This window comes from Seriola dumerili, unplaced genomic scaffold (assembly GCF_002260705.1).
Source record: "Seriola dumerili isolate Sdu_G_001 unplaced genomic scaffold, Sdu_1.0 BDQW01000025.1, whole genome shotgun sequence".
Lineage (NCBI taxonomy): Eukaryota > Metazoa > Chordata > Actinopteri > Carangiformes > Carangidae > Seriola > Seriola dumerili.
The window spans coordinates 23310872-23333037 of NW_019174280.1; the positions used below are offsets into that span (position 1 = coordinate 23310872).

Consider the following 22166-nt stretch of genomic DNA (forward strand, 5'->3'; position numbering starts at 1 on the left):
TTTAAAAAATAAAAAAAACAAAACGGTAGAAAAATCTCTCCAGGACGTTCACTCCCCTCGTGTCTGAGTGGACAGTCTAATCTTTTTCTTCTTCACTGCTCCTGCTCTCTTTCTCCTTTTTCTCTCCACCACCATCCTTCTCCTCCTTCTCCTCCTCCTTCTTCTCCTCCTTCTCCTCCTCACTGTCACTCTCGCTGCTGCTGCTGCTGCTGCTGCTGCTGCTGCTGTTGTCGTCATCGTCTCGGTCGTCGTACGTTTTCTCCTGCTCTGTTTCAGTCTCAGTGTTTTTGTCAGAGTCGTTCTCTGGCTGGTTTTCAGCTGCAGGTTCGGACGAGGACGACAGCGCCGCCTCTTCAGCCGTTGGACTTTTGTCTGGAACCTGCTCCACTGTGTCATCCGCCTGCTTCCTCTTCCACATCTTGGCCATGGCGAGCAGCTTGAGGTTGGGTTGGTTGGCGGCGTCCTCGGGGAAGATGTAGTCGTAGTACTCCTCCCAGCCTGCGTCCGACTGAGGGAATCGGAGAGAGATAATGATCAATACCTGTGACTGGCTGCAGCTAATCACTATTTTAATTATCGACTCATAAATGGCTTTCTTTAATTTATTAATTATTTAATTTGTCAATTTAATTCAGTTCTTACCCCGTCCTCGGCCGTTAGCTTCCTCCTCTTCTTCACCTTCTCTGGCAGCAGCTTCCTCACTCTCTCCATGGTGCTGTCGGAGCCAAACTCCTTCTCGAATTCCCTCCAGGACTCCAGCAGCATCAGCCGCTCCTCCTTCTCCTCGCAGCTCCTCATGCCCTTGTTGGCCTCCTCGTAGATCTGCCGGCACTTCTGCAGCCTGTCGGGGCTGTCGATGGACAGCTCGAACTTGGCGTAGCTGATCCAAACCTGCAGAGAGGAGGAAGAAGAGGACCATCAGAAGTCAGATGGTGTCAGGCAGATAATCACAGACTGAGAAATGATAAATCTGCCTGTTGTGCTTCCTGACGCTGGTTTAACCCTGGTTTTCTCGTGTCCAGCTGGACTGCACTTCTCACCTTGACGTGCTGGGTGCGCTGCAGCAACCGTTTGTAAAGGTTCCTTGTGTTTCCAAACTCCTCCTGCTCGATCTCAAAGTCGATGTAGGACTTCCACAGAACCTGAAACAGAGATAATGTTTGTAATGTTTACTTTTCCCTTTGTGAAAGACTTATCACCAACATTTCAGTCATGAGGTGAAGATACAGACGGTTTGAGAGTCAAATGTTTTGCCAGAGTAATTTCACTTTACTACCACGTTTTGGCAACAAACAATTAGAAATGTAGAAGTGGGAAAAAATTTCTTAAATGAAGAAAAGTGTAATCAATACCTCTGGCATGTCCAGTCGTGGTTGTCCGATGGCGACTTCGAAGATGGCGCGGGCTCTGTCGACGTCTCCCAGAATCGTCTCCAGCTCCGCAAACTTGATCCAGGTGGTGCAGTTCTCCGGACTGAACTCCAGGTATTTCTCGTACAGCTTCCTGCAGCGGTCAAACTCTCGCAGCTGCAGCTCCAGCTCGATGTAGCCCTTCAGCAGCTTGTTCTTCGGGCATTTACCGATGGCCGTGCCCTGAGGAGAGAAACGAGTCCATCTGGATGTTACTTCCTACTTTATTTTTTGTGTTGATCTGCATGACGATCATTCAGTGTCTTCTGTTCAATCTCACCATGACTTTCCTGGCTCCCTGCAGATTCTTCTGTCGGATCTCAAACTGAGCGTAGAGCAGCCAGATCTTAGCGAACGTGAACTGAAACACACACGATATGAGAGTATAACCTTTTTCTGTTATACAAACTATATCTACCCTCTGTTTTAGTATTATAATTTATCATTACTTATAATAACAGACTGGAGAATCCTGCTAAAAAAATGTCAGAATAAAAATCTAAATTACCTTTTTATGAGGGATGAGATCCAGACAGGCCTGGTACACCTGCCTGGTTCTCTCAGGATCCTGATAAAGAAAGAAGGAAAGTGTTTTAAACATAATTGGCACAGTTTGTTATTTTATACAATGAGAGAGAAAGTTTTGAATTTGAATGTGGCATCATCCCAGGTCTCTTCTGATAGACTTTGACGAGTAAAATAAATCCCAGGTCGGTCATAGACACGTTGGTTATCACTGGAAGTTTAACACGCGAGCACGAAGTCACTCTGACACGAGACACTAGCTAAAGCTTTTATTTTTTGTTTATTAATACGACTCAAATTAAACAGCTTTTGTTTCCGGTTTTGTTTTGTTGTATGTCTGTTGGTAATAAAACCAACGTAGACCAGAATCTCTTCGGTGTCTCGAGTTGAAATGAAGGTCGATGATGATGATGATGATGGTGAAGAGTGTGTGAACCCACCTTGACCTCCAGCTCTTCGTACAGGCCGTAGTTGATCCACAGGTAGATGTATCGTCTCCAGTGTCTCTTCTCCTGGATGGGGGGAATGTTGGCGATGGCTCTCTCGTACACCTCCCTCACTGTGTCGGGGTCGGCGTCACTCTCCACCAGACGCAGGTAATCGAACCAAGCGTCGTAGTTGTGTGGGTTGGCCTGAGTGCAAACAGGAAAATGTTAGTCATGAGGACAGGAAGTAGTGGTCAGGCTGCCTAATCTGCCACCAGTAGAAAAGGGACCTAAATTATTACTGGTAGACTAATTTAACAGCTATTAAATCTGTGCCACTCAATAGATTATCATCATTCCAAACACATGATATAACTGCATAAAATACAGTTTATATTCATGTGTATCAAAGATGCGAGGCAGGTTTTTTATGGGTCAGTTCCTGATTTTTTCATAAAAACCTGAATGTGATCACATTAGTTTTACTCACATTACCAGATCTGCATAAAGACAACTCCTTCAGGCTACTGACGGTGGTTCAAGCTTTAGTTTTCATGGTTAATACCTTGACTTCCTCCTCGTACTGGAACCTTCGTTTGCTGACGATGACGTCCTCGATTCCCCTTCGGTCTCCAAACTTCTTCTCGAACATCGTGTAGTTCTTGAAAAGCTCCTGTGCCTGGTGTTTGGGGATTCTGTCCAAGGCATACTTATAAATCACCCGAACACGTTCAAACTGTAAAGGGAGGGACAATCAGTCAACAAGATTTAATAGCTCTCTTGTACCTGATTTAAATTCATATTAGAAATCCTGTTACAGGATGGATTTTTTTTCTGTGATGTGTTGAACAAACCTCTTTCTGTGTCTCCTCAAACCTGGCGAAGGCCACAAAGAGGTTTTCGTCCACATGTTCCTCTCCGAAGAACTCCACCGCCCTCTCATACACCTTCCTGCTGTGAGCTATGTAACCGTGCTTCTCCTCAAAACGAGCGTACTTGATCCAGTTCTTCACTTCGGGATGAACGATGACGAGTGCGGCAGAGTTAAGGAGTTTTCAGATGACAACAAAGAATTTCCTGTTTTTGGTACCGTGTAATAATAAAAAACTTCATTTTTTGACTGACTAATGTATCTGTAATCTGTGAACAGCCACATGCCTGTAAAACTGAATCTAAAACTAAGTCCTTGCTGTGAATGTGGTCTAACATCAAACCAGACCTCCTTCAGACTCACGAAAATGTTGCTCTTTTCAGTGGATGAGCACATGAAAACAAAAACAAAAGGATATAACGCTCATAAATGGTGCGAGCTTTGTCCACCTCCTTGTAGCGCAGCTCAAAGTTGATGTAGGAGTGCCAAGCCTGCTCGTCTGGCTCCCACTCCATCCAACGCTCAAACACCTGCCTGCAGCCGGCGACATTTCCCAGCATCTCCTCCATGTAGGTGTACTTGTACCTGTTGGAGGGACAAACAGTCAGACATTAAAAAGCAACAATATTCTCTGTGGAACAAGCAAAGATCTTTGGATGTCAGTAGGCCACAAACACACACCAAAGATTCTCCACCTACCCTCTTACAGCCACATTCATGTATTTAGTAAGTTTCAAACAATCATTCTAAATACACCCAAATATTCCATCCTTCTGTATTTTCAAGTATAAGCAGCTGATCACCTGTTTCCTAGCAACACAATCCAATTAAAAAAATATCAACAGTTTGACAACACTTCAATAAATCATCCAACAAAATATGTTGTGTGTTGTCACAGAGAATAACACTGCAAGCAAGTAAATAAGCATATTTTTTCAACTATTCCTTTATCACATCTGAGAAACAGTTAAACTGGTGACAAAACTTTCATCTGTCCGCAGGTGAATAAATGTAATTCATACCAGAACTGGTTGACTCGTGGCAGGATGGTGATGGCTCTGTCCCAGATGTTGCGAGCGTGGTTCACCTGGCGGCTCTTCATCTCCATCTCGGCGTACTTCAGCCACAGGGTGATGTTGCGGTGGTCGACGTCCAGCGCTCGCTCGTAAATGGAGCGAGCCCTGAAACCAGAGAAGTCAGCGATGAGGGGAAACTGTATAGCTGAGATACAGTGGGACTCACTCTGTTCAAGCAGAAACTATGTGTAAATTATGCTACATTTACCCAAAATATCAAAATGGACAAACCAGGTCAAATTTGTTGACTTCTTTGACTTTTTCTTTTTTATAATTCTGACATCGTCAACATGAGAAAGGTTGATTACAACATGGAGCACTGGTAGAGAAAAAAAGGTCATTCGACTAAAAATGAGAATGAAATACGCCTGATTTACAGATGGTTTTTGGAAAATATAATGATGTCCTAACAATTTATAAGATAGTAAATAGCACAACAACAAGCACAATACCTCTGGATCTCCTTCAGGCTTTCCTCCCATTGTGCGTATTTAATCCAGTTACTGATGACAGTGCGATTTTTTCTTATGTTGTCTTCAAACCCCTGAAAGAAAAGACATACAAGAGTTTCAAAAAGAGTTAGTTTTCCTTTGTTCCTCTGCAGTAAATGTTATAACGATGCACCAGACTTTCACTCGTTGTAAGCACGTACCTTCCTCTTCCTCAGTTTGTAATCGTTCAGCTCCTCCTCATCTGTGATCTTCTGTTTTGGTGGCGGCGGCAGAAGTTCAAGCTCCCTCTCTTTGGCTTCTCTCAGCAGCTGCTCAGCGGTGATCTGAACCTCTGCAGGAGCTTTGTTCTTCACCTGAAACACAAGAAGAAGTCGTTTAACATGATTCTGCTCCAATTGTGAGCATAACATCATCATGTTCTTCATGTCCTAATACTGAACACGATTAACCTCGGACATTGTCTACCAAGTTTAAGACAATTAATTTTACAAAGTGATTTTGCTTATTCACTGGTAATTTTGAGTCAAAACAGATAATTGGGAACATTGACTGGTTTTGTATGTATATACGTATATGAACGTTTTATACTGCAGGAGTGAGTGGCACTATAGTGACCTCACTTCAAAGATTTCTACACAACTACATTTACGTACAACACATCAAAATAGGGAGGGCTTTTGTTGTTATGCGATATAGGTAAGGCTGAAGATGAACCCACTGTATATTTTTGTGCTTATTATTGTATGATTTCAGAGCTATACTTTGTAGTCAAATATATATAGTTTTTGCTAACTTCTTCTGTTTGGAAGGCGATACAAGACTTGAGCTGTGAGGAGCTCAAGCTTTTTTAGTGACAGACTTAATTTTCAAACTGTGATGGGGAGACAGTGCACTTGACCTGATAATATAATGTTTCATTTGATATTTTTGTTTACTGCTGTTTTTTCAACACTGCCAAGGTGTATATGGGTGTCTTGTAAATCGATGTAGGCTTAACACTTACATTACTCCTACTATTACTAGTACTATAGTATGCATGCAACCCATCTAACTTTGAAGAGATGCTCTACAACAGTGTTTGAGTAGGGCTAAGTCAAGAGCAGTGACTTCAAATGACCCCCAAAGAAGGAAACACAGTATAAAAAACATGAATAATAAAGTGTAGAAAACCTAAACAAAACGCAGCATGTTCAGTTAGCAAACAGGAAAAGTAGCTTAACCGTTATTGTGGCTAATGAGGTTTCGTCAGGCTAACGTTATCCCCCATCTTACAATACTTTAATGACTGTTTTCAGTCAGCTTTACAGATGTGTCAGATTTGAACATAAAAGCAAGCGTGAGCGCTATCTGGAGTAGTTTGCTTCCTTAAACTTTACCGCTGTCTGTTAGCATTAGCTTAGCCGAAGTCAACTCATGGCTCAATCTCTCATCGTGTATTGTTTGTTGTTGTTTTTACCTTCGCCACCTTCGGTATCCGCTGTTTGCCTGCCGCAGTGGACGCCATTTTGCTGGCGGGTTTAACAAAAAAAAAAACAACAAAACCTGTTTAAATGTTTCAACAACGGCAAAAACTGTAACAAGCGACGAAACGTTTCAGTCTCATTTAGCGCCGGCCGCCATGACAGTACCCAGAAGGCCTTGCGAGTTTCCGTTGACCTCCGGTGCAGCGTTCTGTTACTATGGTAACGGGGTTTATGCCAGCTAGCAACTATCGCAACTAAAAGTTACAGCTTTTATGGAGCTAACGTTACGGACAATTGGTTCTAATTTCACCCACAAGTAATAGAAAGTTAGCTTATAAATCTAGTATTGTAGTTTCTCAGAAAGGAACCCGCTAAATGTAAGTAACAGCCGTTTTGTTTAACGTTAAAATGTGTATCTGTTTTGTATTTTTTATTGCTCATATACATTACAGTCACCTCGTTTTTAATACGTCTGACGTGATATTGTTTCCCTCCGCTAAAAACCGGTCCAGCTGAAGATGAGGACCATAACTTCAGACAGCGGTGAAGAGGAAAATGTGGCCGTGAGAAGAAGTGAATCAGCGGATGCTCAGGGGATTGACGGCCTCATCAGCTTCTCATCTCTGTCGGTGTTTGGAAGAGTGAATGTTATTCAGCTTCTGTAAGAAAAACAGTTTCTTTGTTAGCTTTAAATGCCAGAAATTCATAAGTTTATCAGAGATAAGTTTTATCAGAGAATTTATTTAACTTACTAGTTATTTAACTCTGAACCATATTTAACAGCCTAACTGTAGATAGTACCTTACATGCTAGGTTATTATTCATACTTGAATAGTTGTATTCATTATGCTGGTCTATTGTCATCCTATACAAAGTTATACTCATCCATACACTATAATTCCTTGTTCATTCTGTTAACATTTTCCTGTAGCCTATAATTAATTTATATTTATATGCAATTTGGTACCGTTTGCACTTTCTGGTTAGTACTTAATCTTTGTAATGGCAGTAAAGTTTAATTCAATTTAGTGTAAAATCTTGTGCTATATTAATTTAGTAATGATAGAGAAAATAAATAAACATAAGGTTGGTATCTTGAATCTTCACAAAACAAACAAACATAAAATATATTAAACTGTCTGGTGAATACCGATGGTGACAAGTTTTCAGGATGGAAAAAAACATTAAAATTTACTATTACTTCTAAAACCGCTGTTCATCTGTACGCTCAGTTAATTTCAGCTACTTATGAAGGCAGTACATTTAACCATGTTTGACAAAATGATGACTGGAACATACTGAGCACATGGATGGAAAACAGAGAAGTGGGTTATTTATGCTGCTAGAGTAGTTTGAGATGTTTGGTGGACATTTTGTTTTTACATAGTAATGATCACATAATTCTTCCGGCATCTGTATGTAAAAAGTCACTAAGTGAGAGTTTTACTGTAATGTAAACATAATTTTATGGTTCTTGTGTCTTCTCTGATCTCTGGGACCTTGCAGAGAGAAAGCCAACCTGGCTGTGACCCTGGCCAATGAAAAGGACGAGATCCTGGCCCACGCTTCCTTCTTTGATCACCCTGTTGGAGATTTGGTGGATCAGGCTCACTGGGAACCTTTCCTGCAGGAACACTTCAGCGCTGAAAACTGCACGGTGTGTTATCATTCTTGAGTTCAGACAATACTGCAAAGAGCTGCTGATGTAGAGTTGTTCTTAAGATTAATACTGGTTATTAATCTTTTAATGGATACTAATAGTCTTGCCATATGCGCATACTACGCTTGTACACCTATCAAAGTTTGAATTCAAGCTACTTTGTAGATGATATGAAAGTGAACTGATTCTTGCACTGGAGGAAAACTGGCACATTTTTTCCCTCTCTCCAGGCACTGAACACACTCTTCCTCCACCTATTTGTGGCACAGTTGAATTTTGCCACAGCAAGTGTAAAGGAGATAATGAGGTATGAAAAGATGAAGTCACATGCTTTCACATGGTATTTCTTGTGGTATTCAAATCTGAAATCTTCACTTTCCAAATTTTTCTTGTTTCAGTTGTGTCACTCATCTGAAGAATAAAAAATAGCCTTAGATGTTGTTAGGGACAGAGCAGTCAAATGACAAAAAAGCACAGGTTTACTTTTCATAAAGGGTTTTATTTCATCCAAAAAACATTTCAAAGGTAAATAAGTAAATTTGGTAAATAAGAGGGAGGTCAACCAAACAGAAATCTACTCAAAAAAATACTGCTAACTAACTAGGACCTGCCCTCAACTCACTGACTTTACAGAGTGGCCATGAATGGAGACATATATACTGGCTGATCAGCCCATTAGAAACTAAAAGGGGAAAACAACACAGAGAGTAACTGAAATTAAATACAAAGAAACAACATTACCCCCCATGATGATACAGCCCTTGGTCTGGTCCATTTCTCGGGCCTCTGTATTTAAGCAGGCTCCACCCTTGTCCACCTCTTTTGGCCAAACCTGGAAGGAGGACTGAGACAGAAGACATGGTAACTCAGAGACAAAGATAAATGAATTAGTTAATTGTGAGCAATGTAAACTAGATGTGGGGCTGCCTTTGTCACCGGTTCTGTTCATAACTTTTATGGACAGAATTTCTAGGCGCAGCCGGGTGGTGGAGGGGTTTGGGTTTGGGTTCGGTGGCGGGAGGATCTCGTCTTTTTGTGGATGATGTGGTCCTCTTAGCTTCATCGAGCGCCGACCTTCAGCTCTTGCTTGGGCGGTGCGCGGCCGAGTGTGAAACGGCTGGGATGAAGGTCAGCACCTCCAAGTCTGAGGCCATGGTTCTCAGCCGGAAACGGGTGGATTGCCCGCTCCGGGTCGGGGGGGAGGGCTCTGCCTCAGGTGGAGGAGTTTAAGTATCTCGGGATCTTGTTCACGAGTGAGGGTGGGATGGAGCGGGACATCGACAGGCGGATCGGGGCGGCGTCAGCAGTGATGCGGGCGCTGAATCGGTCCGTTGTGGGGAAGAGGGAGCTAAGCCGGAAGGCGAAGCTCTCAATTTTCCGGTCGATCTACGTTCCGATCCTCACCTGTGGTCATGAGCTTTGGGTAATGACCGAAAGAACGAGATCGCGAATACAAGCGGCCGATATGAGTTTCCTCCGCAGGGTGGCCGGGCTCAGCCTTAGAGATAGGGTGAGGAGCTCGGAGTAGAGCCGCTGCTCCTCCATGTCGAGAGGAGCCAGTTGAGGTGGTTCGGGCATCTGGTGAGGATGCCTCCTGGACGCCTCCCTGGGGAGGTGTTTCGGGCATGTCCCACCGGGAGGAGGCCTCGGGGCCGACCGAGGACACGCTGGAGGGATTATATCTCTCGGCTGGCCTTGGAACGCCTCGGGATTCTCCCGGAGGAGCTGGTGGAAGTGGCTGGGCGACCGGGACCCAGATAAGCGGGAGACGACGACGACAGTTTGGTGTCAAAAGTGACTGCAAAGAAAACTAACAAAGACTGTGGTAATGATGTGGGAGAGTGTGTGAAACCAGAAACCCTGTCTCTGGATTTGTATGTTGAGTGTGGTGAGGCCAGATGAGTATCACCATGTTTCTATTTCAATTGTGTGGCTGTGGGTACGGCCATCACATATGTCCATACATATGATGTGCTGTGTGGTACAATCATTACAGAACGCTGAACTGTAAAATGACGATGACACAGTATTGTGCTTTGGTTAGAAGCAACCACAAAGTACAGATACAAAAAGGTGTAAACAGTGTCTGCTGAATTATAATCCCTTGTTGTTGCACATCTTTTTTTTCCAGGGCTGTCTTTAATGCCGTCGCAGAGGTGGAATACGTCTGTCTGCTCAGCCCAAACATCGACAACTTAGGTGAAGAGCTGCTTCCAGTTCATTGTTAACTTCACCTTTCATTTCATGAGACTCATCCTTGTCAGTGTGTGTGTGTGTGTGTGTGTGTGTGTGTGTGTGTGTGTGTGTGTGTGTGTGTGTGTGTGTGTGTGTGTGTGTGTGTGTGTGTGTGTGTGTGTGTGTGTGTCTAGAGCCAGCGCTGGATGGCATGTTTGAGCCGTTGCAGCGCCTGACTGACCCGGGGCCACAGTGCGTAGCGTTAATCTGCCACAGACAGGAGCACTGTCCAAGGCTGCACATCCGGCCTGCCAGGTGATTCCACACCGTTCCTCCCCACTAACAGCACCTGGCTAGAAAACACACAAACCTGCATATGTAGCTCAGTGAAAGGTGAAAGTGTGGACATACATGTGAACATCTAACTTCTACTTTAGCATGTAAGTACATAAACTGGCTAGAATGCCCATGTTCAAAAATAAAACATACACTTCAACAGTTTAAAGCTCCTCCAGTGTAAAGGTCTGTGTCCATGTGTAGTGTGATTATAGATCAGCTCTAGCTTCTATATTAATACTGTGAAAGTATCAAAGCCTCAGTCCACAGAGAAATGCACACAGCCTGTATTCAGAAACTGAGCCTTAAAACCAGTCGTCAGGACTTCTGGAACTTTGTGATGTCACAACAAAGCAGTCACCACCCATCTGTTACTAGAGCTGCAGAGAGAAGATGTAAAACTATATTGAGATGGTTTTGGTTCTTAAAACCACATACATATCTTTTGGATATCAAATCTTCAAGTAAAACACAGAATTTTTTTTTAAAAATATGGGTCCTTTAATATTTAGTCCCAAAATCTCAGCAGAATTTAATGGACGTGGCTCTACAGTATGTATGATGTGGATCTATTTAGCTGCATTAACTGATATTTTTGGGCACTTGGGGGCAGAAGAACTCATATTATCACCTTATATAGTTCTAATGGTTAGTAAACAGTTGCCTATTCACACATCCATACAACACAGAGAGACATAATCAGTCCAAGTCATGTTGTAACTGTATCTGTTTGCTGCTCTTTTTGTATATTGCAGGGTTGACGATCACGATGACATTATGCGCATATTTGAGAAGCAGACAAAACTATCCTCAGTCGTAGATCAGCCGTACTTCCTGGCAGAAGTCATTGAGGCTCAGAATGAAGAAAGTCACTCTGCTGTCTATGAGGTTTGTTCAAGCCTTTTTTTTCACACACACAGAATTCCATCTATTTTAAAAAAAATGTTGGTTATTTTTTGATTTTAGCTTAATGGCATTGAGAAGTAATCCACAACAGCTGTTACACTGAGAAACCATCACATCGTCTCGTCTGCTCTGTGTGGTCTTATGTGAGTTATGTGATTTGTTCCCAGTCATTTCTGATGCACTCTTCCAGTCTAGAAATGATGTAATAGCAGCTCTCTGCTTTGACTGATTGTCAGAAACCCTGCTGGGGTCCGTTCCCTCGGGACCTGGGAGACGACAGATCTAACCCCCCTCCCCCTCCCCTCCCTCCGCCAGTCGGCCTGACATGTGTTCATGGCAGCATATGGCAGATACGAGCTGATACTTGGCCAAGACATGCTCTCACTGAACATATTGTGTCCAGACATCTGAAGCATTTTGGGCTTTTTGTCTGAATATGTTCAGCGCTCAGAGAACAAACAGTCCAACATTGCCCGAGAGGGTTGGTCTGTTCACTCCACTCAATGCCATAAACTTCAGTTTTATGTCATTTAAAATGAAGAGTTTTTGGGGGGTATTTTCTCTATTTTCTGGAAGAAAATGTCTTCTTTTGCTTCATGTGTCAAGAATATGATTTCAGTCCAAACCCAGATTAACAGCTTTTTGTTCCACATAATGAAACTTTCTCAACATTTATTAATAATTAACTTTCTAAAACAACATTTGAAGATGATGAAATCTCACTGTATGGTCAGTTTGGCAGCTTCTCTGAAGCTTTAAATCTGATCTCTCCCAGCAGGAGTTGTCATGGAATCACAGATCACAGAATTTTTTTTTTTCGATGACTTTTTGTCCATGTTGCCTGAAGATCCATTTGCTGATTTCTCTTTCAGTAGCTACTGCTGCTCATGCTAACTGCTGAGCTCTTCTTCTGCTGGTTATAGTTAACAAAGCAGAAATGTAAAAGCTGATTACTGAGGAAACAGAAAATGAAAATGGACAAACCTTCATGTTCTGGCAGAGACAGTATAATGTGAGTGTGGTTGTGTGTTTCGCCACAGATTGATGGAGTTGCTGTTGGCTTCATCAGTGTTACGTCTGATGTTGATTTGAAACAGCTGCGCAACAACTTTGAGCTCAGTGGATTCAATGGTTTGTACAAACCGCAGCAAACCAAACCTGCTGCTGCTCGTTCTGACCTGAGAGACGATGAAGAGGAGGAGAGGCGGACCCAAAACTCCACCCCTCAACAGGTAACTGAACCTGTGTCATGTCACGTGTGTTGGATACAGTCAGACATGGTGACACTCAGAGTGAGGAGGTGTTTCAGTGGTATCAGTCATAATCAGGATTTATGACATAAACCTTTTTTTAATGAAACAGTCTTTAATTGTGATGGAGGAAGTGTTACCTGCTGATATATGAAACAACCACCACCATCCAGCTGTCTAACCATTACTGCATCATATCCATTACTGTTTAGGAGGTTTTAGAACAGATGGTAATGCAAAGTGATAAATCTGGGAAGCAGAGTGGAAACGTTACACTCTCCGATAGTGCTTTAGTCATAAACCATGTCGTCTTTACTTCACCTTCTCCTTTATGATACTGTATGTTGTTACTGTCGCTCTCACCTCCGCAGGAGGAGACGCAGGCAACCGGAGCTGGAGGGTTTTCAAAGAAACCCAACGCGTTCTCTATCGAGTTCTTCATCATTGACAAGCATTATGAAATGAGGTAATGCTCCTAAATTTGCATCATACATCTGACAATAATCTGTATTTTTCTTATTGTCAACAAATCAAATGAAAAGACCAAAACCAAGAATGACTGTTTCCCTATCAACAGAGTGTGAATCAGAGCCTGATGTGTCTGATTCCTCTAAACCACAGAGCTTCACTGTCTCCAGAAACTATTAAAAACACATCAGTGAGTCTCACTGTTGCACTGGGTGACATGCTCCTTCTTCACATCAACACACTCTAGTTTATTTTGACTGAGACACACACACACACACACACACACACACACACACACACACACACACACACACACACACACACACGGTACTCACTACAGCACCAAATGTGGATTAATCTGCTGCTGAAAATAGTCCCCAACAAATGCACTATTTACTAGTTGTTTGTTGTTTGAGCAGCTGTTTTTTTTTAGCAAATTACTGAGACATTTTTTAAAACTATATATTTGTGATTTACATCTTCAGTAGGAGCTAATGAGCTGAGAAATAACTTCTCTACTTTAGTCTAATCCTAAAGTTTACATCCACTTTGTTTCCTCCTTATATTAAAATATGGAAGTAAACATGGTATCTGCTGGAGTCTGTTGTTGCAATTTGCTTCTATTCTGTTGGTTTTTCTTTATTTTTCTTTATTTATTTTTAAAGTGGATACACATTTCGGAAATCAAATCCTCCAATTTAAACCAAATTTTCAATATACCATTTTCAAATATACTCATACGCTCAGTAAACATTCTTTGACTTGTAACATGATGTGGAAAATACACAATAAAACAAAATACTGCATTTATAGAAATGAGGTATATCTGCAGAATAAATAAGGCAGTTAAAGGTTACCAGGCAACTTCAGTAAATAGATACTTTTACAAAATTAATATTCTGTAATTCAGATACGCAAACACATTTTTTTTTAATGGAAGTTTATTTCAAAAGTTTTCAGTTTTTCTCAGTTTGGTAAATTTTTGAGGCGGTGCTCCTGCAGCACTGGTGGCAGCCGTCCAGCCTTACATCAGTCATATGCCGTGTTAAAGCAGGGAGAGTGACTGTTAGTTGGCTCCTGCTGAGCTCCTCTCACCACCACCACACCTCCCAGCTGTTACTGAATATGGAGTCGATTCGCTTCCTGCCGAGAGTGAGCATGTTATTAATGAGAGCCGCGCTTAAAGCGACAGCGAGCCGAAGGCGAGAAGTTGAGCTGGAAGCCGCGGGCAGATTGGTCGGCCAGTTGTTCCACCACAGTGATCACCGACTTGGCTTTGATTCTGAAACTGGCACAGACGCACATTCTCACTTCCCCTTGTTCTTCTTCTCTTCCAGATCAGTGGACGTTATTCCATATGTATTCAAACTTTTCCCTGTGAGTATCATCTCTGCATGTGAGGTTTCGTCAACCAGATAATAAGTTTTTGTTTGTGTAAATAAGTCAGAGATCACTGTACCTCAGCAAGAGATCAAAGACACACTGCGTCCCTGGGGGGATGAGAAGTCTGTCACACATCAGGACGGACTTAAAGTTTAAGATTCCTGAGAATTCTTTAGAAAATTATCTTTTTATGACGTGCTGAATATCTGCTGTATATGTTGGTATTTGTTGCCCTTGTGTCTGTCAGGACCTGGATTTCTGCGTCATCACGGTACCGACTCTTTCCCACGAGTTTCCGTTGCTGCAGAGTTTCCTCAGGGTGCCGGCCCGCGCCACCAGCTTGCTGCTTCGCGAACTCTACATTTTCCACCGCGATGGGCTGAGGTGGGTCGTCTCTTAAAAAAAAACTGCCTCTTATATGTTTGATTCATTGGTGCTGCCTGTAAGAAACACTGTCAGATCACTACTGTCTTTTTTTGCGAAGAGGAGCTCCCAGATCTGCAACAGTATATGAACAGTATCGTGTCTATTTGCTGTTCTTACAAAGCCACTGTCACAGTTCCTGCCCCGGTCCTTCTGCTTCTTGCCCCTCTGTTCCTGTCAGCCACGGTCTCATTCCCTCAGGTCACTGCATTTATATGGAAATCTTCTCACCTGTCATCCCTCAGCCGTCCACCAGATGCCCTCCTGTCTCAGTCATGTGACCTTCCTCTCACACACCTGTTCCCAATTTCCCAATTATCCAGCCAGTACGTAAACCTGCCTGTTCCACCTGCTCTCTGTCAGATTATCTCATGTCTCAATAACTTGTTCTTTGTGCCGTGGACTTCTGGTGTTGCCACCTTACCTACCTGTACGCCTTAGTCATTTTTATAGTTGCTGAACTCACTTCACTGCACCTGCCTGTGTCTGTGTTGCTCCACAAACAAAAAAAAATGCAACACAAAATAGTTGAGCAAAATAAGACGTGAGGTGCAGAGGCTGCGCAGAAACTGTGTCCCTCCTCACGAATCGGCACCTGGAGCTGATCGACCCTGACGTCCTTAAGTACAACTTTCTATTATCCATCACAAGGAAGAGCCACTGTGGTTGGAAGTGTAAACTAAAATAACACAAACATACACATAGAAAAGGGGCTCTGACAAACTGCTCCTAGAAAAACACATTCAGGTGCATCTTTTGTTCTCGCAGGCCTGTGGACGTGAGGCCGGCTGTGGCTGCAGACCGGCCCGCGGTCTCTGATCTAGTAAAGGGTCTGAGACGGCACGAGTCCCTGCTGCAGGACCTGGACTGCTTCTACAGGACCCGCAGTGACCCGGTCAGTCACCACACTCGTACCAACACATCTGGTTTCACCCTCAGCCACTCGACAAGCTGTTTGTGCTTTCCTCAGACTGTGGTTATGAATGATGCTGATACAACTCTGCTTTCCCATAGAGATCAGTAATTGTTTCCAAATCCTTTTGTTCAGTGCACTTTGACTGTTTCATTTATTATTTGTTTTATTGATCTATACTCTTCTTCTGCATCTTCCTCTGCTATTAATCTCACTGTATGCCCTCCTCCTCTGACCACCATGGGGCTTAAAGTCTACTTCCATAATATTGCCTCTTCCTATCTTCAAATCCCACCTCAAAACTCGCCTCTTCAAACTTGCCTATTCAGTTGACCTCCAACACTAGTGTTCAGTGCCACCATGTTTATTTTATGCAGTTATATTTAATCTATTTATTTAGTATTTTATGCCTCGTATCTATTTTATTTCTTTTACTGTGTGTTGTAAGGTGCCTATAAAGTATTATATTAGTTTCAGTTAGGTGTTCCTAACAAAGAGTCAACTGGGTGTACAACAGAAGCTTCAGGTGTCTAATAATGAACTGATTTTTAGATAGAGTAGGTTTAAGGTTGGGTGAACGGTGTCCTCCATTTCCAAATACAACTTATTTTTATTCTAGTTTTAACTCATTTGCTCGTCTGTTATCTTTCTTTATGCAGGCGGCCACTACAGCTAAATCTCACCACTGCTGAAATATTTAAAAATAAAACATACTCTATTTTAACTAGATTTTAACCAATTTCCCCACTAAACACAAGCTGGCCCATTAAATGCTTTGTGTCTAAAAAGAATTTAAACTGTCAATAGAGAAAATATCAGGGTTGTAATTGTAATTATGGCCCTTTAACTTAAAAATGAAATGATGATTGTTTTGGACCACGGAGTGTGACTCGAGCTGGTATAATGATGATTGTCTTGGAATAAAGAGGAATATCACACTTTTGCCAGCGAACAGATTGGTGAGAATTCAGTTGAATGGATTTTCCTCTCTGACTGACGCCCCAGCTGTCACTGCTGCAGCTCCAAAACTGATAATTACTTCTCAAATGAGAATGCAGCCACTTCATGTGTATTCATGACGCTGGACTCGGCTTGTGCTTGAACTCAGAAGGTGCATCCACATGCTCGTGTGTTTGCCTTGTTCTGTGTCTTCAGGACGGGGTGCCGCTGCAGGCCTTCGTGGCTCAGGTGGACAGTCGGGTTGTGGGGATTCTGATCATCAGAGACGAGCAGGTAGTTTTCTAATCCATGTCCTCAGATGAACCTGAGCGTGCTGGGTGAACATTTCTTTTCTTTTTTTTTACCCCTGTATCGAGTTGGAAAATTTTTAATGCTCACATTCACAATATTTCTCTTTAAGGACGATAATATAATTTTCCCATATTGTTTGACAACAACACATTTATTCAGAATCTTTAGTGTTGAAATCGTCAATTGTTCGATTAGCCAATCAACAGGAAAATAATCAACTACTGTTTTGTTTGTAGCTTAATTTTAGTAATAAAATTTTGAATTTTGGAAAATGAGCATTTTGAAGATTTCACCTTGGCTTCTCAAATTTAATGCACAAAGTAATTCATTCAATCTGATCCTGAGGCTCTATCACACTTAAATTAAGGAAATGACATTTTTGTAATTGTGTGTAATTTCATCAAATAGAAAAGTGATTAGAGTTGAATCAAACACGTCTTGTGTGTTAGTCTACACACATTTTTATGTGCTTCAGCCTGACAGTATTTTGTAGAACTTTGAAGGGAGGTTTGTTTTTAAATAAAGGAACATCTCTTGGTGAAGTCACAAATATCTTGACACAATTCACTGTATTCATAGAAATAATTGACTTCATTCTGGACAGGCTGCTGTGATAAATGTTGCAATTATTTTATGCAGTTCCACTGGGATTAAAAACATTTAAAAAAGGAAAATATAAAATATGAATATTTGTCCTGGAAATGTGAATCCACATAGAAGATGACCTGAATGTCTCTGTCAGGACGTGGAGTACATCCGTGCCCACTACAACATCGAGAACTTCATCTACTTCAGTCACCACAGCTACGAGGAGCACGCTGAGATTCGCCACTTGGTCCTGAAACCCTCCTTCCAGCACTTCACCAAACACTTGTTTAAGGAGGTCCTCCGGCTGGCTCACAGATCCTGCCTGCACCACAGACTCTACCCCCCCTATCGCAGCCAGGAGGTGGGTGCACAGGGACCTTCAGGCCCTTACTGGCCCTTCATCACCGGGCCCCTTCCAGCCCGTGTGCATGTCTGCTCAGATGCACATTGTCATTAGTGTAATGATCCTCGGTTCATACGCTGCAAGAAATACCCCTGACGACGAGTCAAACACAAATCCAGTCATCAGACCAAAGAATTTTCTTCACAGATCCCTTGAATATAAAATAGACTTAGATTTTTTTTAATGCATCATTTAATTCATGATATTTTGGTGTCCAGAGATAATGATGAAGATGATGATAACACACTAATGTTCATGACTAATTTTTGTTCTCAGCTAGTTGAAAAAACCTTCCTGTATTCTAAAAAGCAACTGGTTTTGGTTTTTGAAGCTGTTTTTATTATACATGATTATAAAGGATGGCAATTAATTAATAGGCTGCCCTGAAAAACACTGAATCTCAGTCTCAGTCAGTTCTTTTTTTTTTTGTGCCTGTAGTTTTGGCAGTAATCAGATGCTCCTTGTTGGTCATCACATTTTACCCATCACCACACACTAGGTGTTGCCACAGCTTCACAACAGTTTGTCTAAACTAGACTTCTTTAAAATTGTTCTGCTGGTTTTAAATCTAAAATGAAATCAGATTGAAATCAAGTGAAAATCTTTATAAAGGGGGAAAAATTTTCCTTCCTATTTTGTGATTTCATGTGATACACCAGAATTTTATTTGTGCAGAGAGAACAGCTGTAAGATCCTGCAGATGAATCTGAGTCCTGCAGCAGTTAAAATAAATGTGACAGATGAGTTTCTCCATGTATAAACGTTGTAGCTTTAAGCAGGGCACTTTTTGCAGAGCGTGGCCCTCGGCAGGCTTCTGTCCCCGGGGTTAGGGCAGCAGGTGCCGACAGTGCTGCCAGCTCCACCTCTCCACACCATAATAAGACATTTCCTCAACATGTAGAGGCCTCCACTTCCTCTGCTAATTACCTTCCACAAACAAGCACCAGACTGGGAGAGGATGATTTGCAAATAGAATAATGGCAGAGGATAACCACAGAATCCGCTCTGCTCAGGCAGCGGATGAAGCTCTGGTTGACGTTTCCCAGTCTTAATCAGCTCATATCAGCGGTGTAAACCTTGCATCATCTAACCTTTTCACCGGAGCTCATTATCACTTTGCCTCCCCCCACCCCCCCACCCCCCCACTAATGCTGTTTAACCTCCGAGGGGAGTTTCTCTCTCTGAGCTCACTGACACTGTGCCCTCTTCTTCTGCACTCAGGATTCCTGCGTCCACCATCTGGATTTCGTCCTCAACTGTGCAGTTCCCGTGCGCCCGCGACGCCAAATCATCTACCCACTGGAGGAGCTTGGCATCAACGCCCCGTCCAGGCGGATCACCGAGGACCAGGTGGGCTCAGCAGCAGCTGGCTGACAGGGAGCAGCCTGCCAGGGAATGTAGATTAGCCGACAGAGGGAACGCAGCAGGGTGTTGATGGGACCACTAGGCGGAGCTGTTTCAAAAGGAAAAAGCTTGTAGTGACAGAACATGGTTCACTTACAGACAGGGAGGGAAACTCCAGCACAGAGGGATATGAAACACAGTATGATGGAATGAACATGACATTTTATCATGTAGCTGTAGATGAATTCATATACCAGAAACATTTTTTTACACCGTTCAGTTTCATGTATTTATCTGTGAAAACATTTGAAACTAGAAAGTAAAATAGTTATGTTGTTTTGAACAATGTTTGTCTACACAACAGGTAACTGTTTAAGAGTGCTCACTTCCACTGAAACCTGCAGAGGATGCGTTTTACAATGTTGGACTTTGTGAGCTTTAGAAGCTACATTTTTATTTATGTGATGACGTAAAAGCACTTCACTTAAAGTAATTAAAGTTGTAGCTGAAGCATTTAAAGAAGTTGAAATGTCAAGTATATTCATTAGAGTATATTTACTGAAAGAAAAGTGATGAAAGGAGTTTGTGTTTGGTTCAAGTGTTGAAGTGTGAACTTTTAATGATTCAGGTTTGATTTGTGCTTTATTTAATTGAGTATCCTTGACTCCTTCATCCTCCTGCTTAACTACAAGATAATGTAGCTGATTGTTGGCACATGATTATATTCAGTTCCTCACTGTAGAGAAGCTACAGGTGACCTACACAGACCATAAATCGGAAAGTAAAAGACCTTTTAAAAATGCACAAAATTACTTGACAATCTGCTTTAAAACCCTGACATCTCACGCTGATATATATATTGATTCTGTTCTAGCAATGTTATAGAATTGAAGAATAGAATGTGTTGATTAGATTCTGTGTCTGTAGTGTGGTCAAACAGAATCTGAAACCCCCTCCACCTACACCACACAAAAGAGTGCAACACCATGAATGACTGTGAGAAGAGAGTGTTCTCCCTGTTCGTCCCTCTCTGTCACGGCGAGCTGTTTGGAACCATTAACACTTCTGCCTTCATTCGTGGTCGTGCAGCACATCGCGCAAACAAGTTAATGCAGCCTTTATGTACATGTGTATAAACATGGCTTTTAGTACCTCAGTGTACATTCATTCACACAGATGGTGTCACTTTAAGAGCAACTTTTCCTTCTTTTTTATAAAAACTGAGGTAGCTGGAAGAGTTAAAGCTCCATCCAGTGTAAAGGTCTGTGTCCATGTGTAGTGTGATTATAGATCAGCTCTAGCTTCTATATTAATACTGTGAAAGTATCAAAGCCTCAGTCCACAGAGAAATGCACACAGCCTGTATTCAGAAACTGAGCCTTAAAACCAGCCGTCAGGACTTCTGGAACTTTGTGATGTCACAAAAAAGCAGTCACCAAGCCCCGCCCACCTGGACCCACCATCCAAACCTTGCAGGATTTGGTTTCTCTGAGTGTTTTACCTGAAATCTGCTTTATTTTTATTGGATCACTCAGAAAACAGTCAGCCAATCAGAAGAGAGGCTCAGAGCCTCCTCTCTTCTGATTGGCTCACCAACCTCCAGAGAGCAGCCTGAGAGAGGAGATGTAAAACTACAGTGAGATGCTTTTTGGTTCTTAAAACCATAAATATACCTTCTTATGGATCAACACTTCAAAATAAAACACAGAAGAAGAAGTAACAGGTGAATAATAACAACCACAGCAGTAAATTGTACGGTGACTCATGTGTTCCGATCTGATCTTAATGTGGCTGTGATTTATTTTAATGTCCTGCATTTCAAATATTTACCACATGTACGGCAGTGCTCTGTAGACCTGAGGTGACACCGTGTACACTCGTATGATCATTTCACTCCATAACCCCCCCACACACACACACACACACACACCCCCCCTTAACCTCGGTTACACGGCAGTCATGATTTCCAGGATACGGTGCAGATAAGAGCGTTGCCTGCGAGCTTTGTCTCTGCCTCCTGATGTCAGCCTTGGGAAGATTAATCTAATTTAAAGCACCTGTTCCCTCTCTGTCAATACAGGATCATATTAAACAGAGCTGCGGTCATTGTGTGTGTAGGAAAGGTGAAGCATCTCCAGCGTGATAAGAGCCGCTGCACCTGCTCCTCCACACATGCAGATGAGACGGGAGCTTTGTTCTCCTGGTGACCTCATCCCGTTAATTCCTGCAGTATTCAGATGGATGCATGTAGGCATGTCATACGCTTACATGCAATAACAAGTACATGGTTGTTACATACATAAGGTCATAATCATGTGTCATAAATGTCAGTATACAGTACCTGCATGAATCAATGATTGAAAATCAATCCTTGTCTAATCTGTTTATAGATCCTGATTTGATCTAGGAAATGACCAGTAACATTTCCATATAAATATCTCTATATCTCTGCTGCTGTCGCTAGCAGAGATCCAGTCCAGCTGTTTTACTGACTCCTGTACAGTAAACGAAGCAAATTCAGAGCGTGTCGTTATTGCATGTGGTAACTAAAAACGTTGTTATGCATCCAAACATTTTCCAAATGAGTCTTAAAGGAAACTGTTGAATATTTTCCACAGTGTTTAATCTTTAGTTTCAGCTTGTCGTAACGTAAAGTGGTATACGGATCCGAGCAACCAACAACACCAGCAGGTTCTGTTACTTACTGAACTAGCCAACTGAATGTTATGTTGAAGGTTTTGACCTGGAGCTCTCTACATCGAGTGAATGCCCGTCCAAGGTTCACTCTTGTTTTATCTCTTCTTCTATCGCTCTCCTTTTTTTGCCTCCTCCAACAACACTGGAG

The 22166-nt window shown here is 42.3% G+C and overlaps 2 protein-coding genes across 2 annotated transcripts in view; one reads left to right on the plus strand and one right to left on the minus strand.

Annotated features, from left to right (window-relative positions):
• Positions 1–65: 65 nt before the first annotated feature.
• crnkl1 (crooked neck pre-mRNA splicing factor 1) lies at positions 66–6364 on the minus strand. Its single transcript, XM_022770476.1, has 14 exons — positions 6215–6364; positions 4959–5111; positions 4759–4850; positions 4253–4411; positions 3649–3815; positions 3214–3392; positions 2925–3095; positions 2375–2566; positions 1918–1977; positions 1690–1770; positions 1353–1592; positions 1041–1142; positions 643–891; positions 66–508 (listed from the first exon to the last, which is right to left on the minus strand). Exons 1-14 carry the CDS (start codon positions 6260–6262, stop codon positions 77–79), a joined length of 2325 nt encoding a protein of 774 aa, XP_022626197.1. The 5' UTR covers positions 6263–6364; the 3' UTR covers positions 66–76.
• Positions 6365–6518: 154 nt separating this feature from the next.
• The window catches only part of cfap61 (cilia and flagella associated protein 61), a 36625-nt gene continuing 20977 nt past the window's right edge, over positions 6519–22166 (plus strand). Inside the window, exons 1-15 of the mRNA XM_022766382.1 lie at positions 6519–6598; positions 6734–6882; positions 7728–7888; positions 8113–8188; positions 10013–10080; positions 10251–10371; positions 11148–11280; positions 12339–12530; positions 12920–13014; positions 14354–14393; positions 14647–14783; positions 15591–15717; positions 16891–16968; positions 17729–17935; positions 19199–19327. Coding sequence (XP_022622103.1) covers positions 6740–6882; positions 7728–7888; positions 8113–8188; positions 10013–10080; positions 10251–10371; positions 11148–11280; positions 12339–12530; positions 12920–13014; positions 14354–14393; positions 14647–14783; positions 15591–15717; positions 16891–16968; positions 17729–17935; positions 19199–19327 — 1707 coding nt within the window. The 5' untranslated portion in view covers positions 6519–6598; positions 6734–6739. The remainder of the gene's footprint in view (positions 6599–6733; positions 6883–7727; positions 7889–8112; positions 8189–10012; positions 10081–10250; positions 10372–11147; positions 11281–12338; positions 12531–12919; positions 13015–14353; positions 14394–14646; positions 14784–15590; positions 15718–16890; positions 16969–17728; positions 17936–19198; positions 19328–22166) is intronic.

Coding starts and splice junctions, on each gene's coding strand:
- crnkl1 (XM_022770476.1), bottom strand. CDS start 6,262: ATGGCGTCCACTGCGGCAGGCAAACAGCGGATACCGAAGGTGGCGAAG. Junction 3,816..4,252: donor CCACGAGTCAACCAGTTCTG/GTATGAATTACA, acceptor TCCCTCCAACAG/GTACAAGTACACCTACATGG. Junction 892..1,040: donor AGCGCACCCAGCACGTCAAG/GTGAGAAGTGCA, acceptor TCCTCTCTGCAG/GTTTGGATCAGCTACGCCAA.